The 5,000-nt window shown below is 44.9% G+C and overlaps 1 protein-coding gene across 1 annotated transcript in view; it reads right to left on the bottom strand.

Moving 5' to 3' along the window:
* Positions 1-3,487: 3,487 nt before the first annotated feature.
* LOC308170633 (solute carrier family 2, facilitated glucose transporter member 1-like) overlaps positions 3,488-5,000 on the bottom strand; it is a gene marked incomplete at its 3' end in the record, with an annotated part of 7,898 nt that continues 6,385 nt past the window's right edge. The window contains exons 8-9 of the mRNA XM_080545444.1: positions 4,507-4,710; positions 3,488-3,685 (exon numbers count right to left, since the gene is read on the bottom strand). Coding sequence (XP_080401570.1) covers positions 3,488-3,685; positions 4,507-4,710 — 402 coding nt within the window. The remainder of the gene's footprint in view (positions 3,686-4,506; positions 4,711-5,000) is intronic.

Here is a 5,000-nt window from a genome sequence, read left to right as displayed (position 1 = left end):
ACTATTATCCTCAAGCACATTCCCTCACCTGAGTCAGAAGTTCACAATCCTCCAGATGAAATGGGCTTTCTCTCTACCCAGACATCTGTCGCAGCTTCCTTACTGTCTGATAAAAACAGACCTTTTGCTGACGCTATGTAAACTTAGAATCCACTCAAAACTCAATACGGACTAGCACACAGTCACTTTACTCAATACTACCTCTTACACCCACTGCCACCGAGTGCAATACTCATGACATTTCTATTCAATACTATTTAATTTTTTATTTCGTTTTTGTACTGTGTCCTGTCTGTTTGTCTTATTGCCTCCCACAACTTGTCACTTGTCCAATTGTCTCACTTGTGTCTTGTAACTATTGTCACTTTATTATCTTGACTTTGTAGTGCAATGTCAAGGAATTGAAGCCCATTTTACTCCCTTAAGCCCTATTCACACGGGACTAGTATTACGTGGTGATGTCCATAATTTGTAATAATTCTGGAGGTCGTCTGTGTTCCTTATCCCATGCGAATCGATGTCCATAAACATTTCTGGAAAAATTCCACCGCAAATCACCTACCCTATTTCGCTGAATCTGGAGGTCCTGGGATAATAGTAGTCCAGTGCGAATCAGCATGTTGGTAATTTGGGTTGAGTTTGTTTTCTCTGCCCATTTTCTTTGTTCAAGAACTAACCAATGCCTATTGTGCTTGTTGTTCATGAAGCGGATGTCACACAGAGCCATGACATCATATCCGGGGGAATGTCGTAAAACTTCTAATCACAATGACATTTCTATTACAGAGGTCACCAGATGATATTAGTCCCGTGTGAATAGGGCTTCACACTTGTGTAATGTGACGTAACAATAAAACTTGAAACACAATTCACACACACACACATCCATACTTATTCACACATATACAGTATATAATTCTACGACATATCAGGTGTGTGAGAGGGGTTGGTAAATGAACAGGCAAACCAGGCATCCTGTATGTGTTGTTTTATTGATTCAAACATCAACTAGACATCTTAAAAAAGAAACAAACCGTCAGGACATTGACATCATCAGAGCACAGCATTCTCTACAGACCACCTCAGATGGAGTCCTTACACACACACAGGCCTCACAGACACAGGCCTGGGAGGTCAGGAGGTCAGGGGTCAGGTTCAGGGTCAGGGTCTGGCACTACTGTCACTGGAAAACTACCGTTTGGAGAAGACAAAAACAACACTAATAAATTATCATCTAATAAATAGTATATCCTTCAAATGGTTCACGTTGAAGCTGAAGTAAGATGGTGTTAGTTGTCTTCACGATGTCTCTCCTCAGAACACGGACAACACCTCCTTAGGACATGGACAACATCTCCTCAGACAGACAGAGGACATCTCCTCAGACAGACAGAGGACATCTCCTCAGACAGACAGAGAACATCAGAGACAGTAGGTAGGTTATTACGCTATAATGTCAATACGGACCAAAATCTCAGAGGAATGTTTCCAGCACATTGTTGAATCGATGCCGCGAAGAATTAAGGCAGTTCTGAAGGCAAAACGGGGTCCAACCCCGGTACTAGCAAGGCGTACTTAACGAAGTGGCCGGTGAGTGTACACTGACTCGCATGTGAACAGGCACATACAACTACCCACGGAATGATTACAATAGATGTGACAGATTAAATAAAAGCCTCTGTTGACCGTTGGGTTCATACCTGTCTAGTCTACCTGTAAACGGAGACACAGGCCAACCGCAGAGAGACACCAGGTCATGTGACCAGCGGCTTCAGTCTCTTCAGTAACAACACGGATCTGGAGCCGTTAAAAGCGACGAGCGACGTTCAGTCACGACAAACAACAACAAACTCTGAAGATAGAAAGTGCTGCTCAAGGATGAACTGAACTTCTCGAGAAAAAAAACGTCTCAAAGGGAAGAAGACTTCTGGAAGAGGCACAGCAGTGAGGAAGACTTCTAGAAGAGGCACGGCAATGAGGAACTGTAACTTTTACACCAGAGGACATGATTAGCTCAGTACAATATCATGTCTGTTGCCGTGTGAAGCAGCGCGCGGGGGGGGGTAAGGCAACAGTGATTTTAGCTGGTTTTGAACAGGCATGTTGGACATGGTGAAGATGTGCTGGTCTGGTGAGTCAGACGTGGTTCAACAGCGCTCGGAGGAAACATACCAAAGATTCTCATCATCTAATGACATCATATACAGCTCTTAACAGCTACCAGGACTGATCGAACAGTCTCATGACTTCATCTCAGAGTCAAATTCATCTTCATGTATCGTAGAAGAAGGGAATGAAATATAATAATATAACATAACAGCTAAAACATATTTCTGCCTTGTTTGCTGGGAATATTGTAACATTGTAACAGTGCTCTCTTTTCATTAAAACATTAACCCCATAAAAACTACTCTTCATGATATGGTTATGAAAAATATATGTATCACTACTTTTACATTAAAATGATTACAATCATATCTGGACAGAATTTAAAAAGTGAGTTGTTAAAAAAGTATATATTTACATGACAATGCAATAGTCATGACAGCCTTGAAGGTCTGAAAAGACCCAGGAGAGACAGACCCTCACTGCTATACACACATACACACACACTCACACACACACACTCACATACTCACACACTCACACACTCACACTCACATACTCACACACTCACACACACATACACACACACACTTTCTCTCTCACTCACACTCACACTCACACACACCTGTAGCCCCCAAAACTCTCACCATTCAGAATCCCACTGCAACACACACACACACACACACACACACACACACACACACCTGTAGCTCCCAGAACACCACGCATTCTACACAGTACAGTCTGTATGACCTCAGCAGGGACACGCCCCTCTGGTGGAGGGAAGTGGGAGCTGTTTCAACTCCACCCCGAGGGAGCCGTGTTGCCATAGTTACAGTGATGTCGCTCCGGAGTAGAACGCATCAAAGGAAACAATAAAAACCATTGAAACAGCGGAACCTCAGACAGACCCCCTCAGACAGACCCTGTGAAACAGACAGAACATTCAGAAAAGTAACAGAATGATGGAATCACGTCGTTTCATATCAGACTTGATAGGTCGATGGAAAACAACGCCTTCTCCATCTTTTTAAACAGGCACCGAGCACCCCCCCTCCCCCCTCCCCAAGTTCCTCAGCCCACCGAGTCTGTGTTGTGGTGAGAGGCAGTGGGGGGACAGAAGATATTGAGACAGGGGGAGGGGGGAGGGGGTGGGGTGGGGTGGGGGTCCATCAGGGGGGGAGGGGCATCAGCTCTCTGCTGGGGGGTGAAGACAGCCAGTGTGTCAGTCTATCAGTAGTGAGGACAAGCGCTTTGACGCAGTTAGTGAGGGAGGGGGGGGGGACGCCCTCCTGCCCCCCCAGATCTGGGAGAGGTTTCGGGCTTCGCCGGGTGGGGATGGGGGGTGGAGGAGGGGGTGGGGGGTGGGGGTGGAGGGGGCTCAGAGCTGAGAGTCGGCCCCTCCCAGGCTGTTGAGCTCCTCCGGGGAGAACTTGTCCCCCCCGGCGGTCTGGCGGAAGCCGGCTGAGATCTGATCGAACGTCCGACCCTTCGTCTCCGGGACCTTGAAGTAGGTGAAGACGAAGAAGCAGAGGAGGAGGATGGTGAAGATCACGAACACGTACGGGCCGCACAGGTTCTGTAAGGGGAGGGAAGGGAGGGGAGAACGTTAGTGACGTTAGTGACGTTAGTCACAATGCCATCGATACCTGCAGATATCAACTTAATATGTGACAGGGTCTGGTGGAAAAAGTCCTCAAGTGGGGCATGGTCATTTTTCAGTTTTTTTCCAGAATATGAAAGTGACAGATTGTAAGCTTTCAAAGTATGTGTCATTTGTAAATAGTTGAAGAGGATATGCTTATTTGAATGTTGGTACACCTCAAACCAAATACCAGAGAAACTTGCTCTGAATCGAAACACATGCAAAACAGCTGCTAGTTGCTAGAAGAAACATCGCTATGAACATCTAACTGCATGTTTAGCACATCACAACATGCTGATAGAACATCAACACAATAAAAACACATAACTACACATAATTAGATACACAGTCCTTGCTTTTGAACATGTCTTAAATCGTAAGCTTGTTTACAAGCCATATATATATATATATATATATATATATATACAGTATATCACTATATACTGTATCACCCAGTAGTCTACGGTAGATTATATAATAAATCCAATTCACAAACTATAAGTATTTAGTGATCCTAAAACTGTTGTTTGTTATATCGAGAGGGCACTTCAACTTTCGTCATATGCAAGAAAACGGAAAACACATTAAAAAAAAAAGAAGAAGAAAAATAAGGAAAAAAAAGGGTTTCGGTCATTTGCGTGACTTGAGAATTGCAGACATGTCGACTTTTTCACCAGACCATGTCACATACATACAGTTATTTACATCACACAACACTGCTCTCTCATAGTCCAACAACACCAACTGTCACTCACCAGTACGTATTGGAAGCACATGCCCACGATGAAGTTGGCGGTCCAGTTGGAGAAGCCGGCCACGGCGAAGGCGGACGGCCGCGGACCCTGGGAGAACAGCTCGGCCACGATGAACCAGGGGATGGGGCCCGGTCCGATCTCAAAGAACGCCACGAAGCTGAAGATCGCCAAGATGCTGACATAAGACATCCACTTCAGCTGGTCCTGGAGGTGGAGAGAGAGAGACGGCAGAGAGAGTTAGATACGTCCACTACTTAGATTACATTTGAAATACAGACTGAGATAGAGAGAGATAGATAGATATTAGCACCAGACGGAAACCCCAATAGACTAAAACCAAATTAGAAGAAAACAAAAAGAAAGACAGACTGTGCACCCACTGCACACAAAATGAGGTGGAAACAGAGCTGCACTTTTTAACTACCTGCTTAACTATACAAAGTCGTCAGAGACACATACCTCCTACAGATTACAAACACCCCAAAAGAGGGGTG

This window comes from Nansenia antarctica (genome assembly GCF_963989245.1).
Source record: "Nansenia antarctica genome assembly, chromosome: 15".
NCBI classification, from domain to species: domain Eukaryota; kingdom Metazoa; phylum Chordata; class Actinopteri; order Argentiniformes; family Microstomatidae; genus Nansenia; species Nansenia antarctica.
Note: the sequence above shows the minus strand (reverse complement) of the source record. Positions and strands in the feature narration are given on the sequence as shown.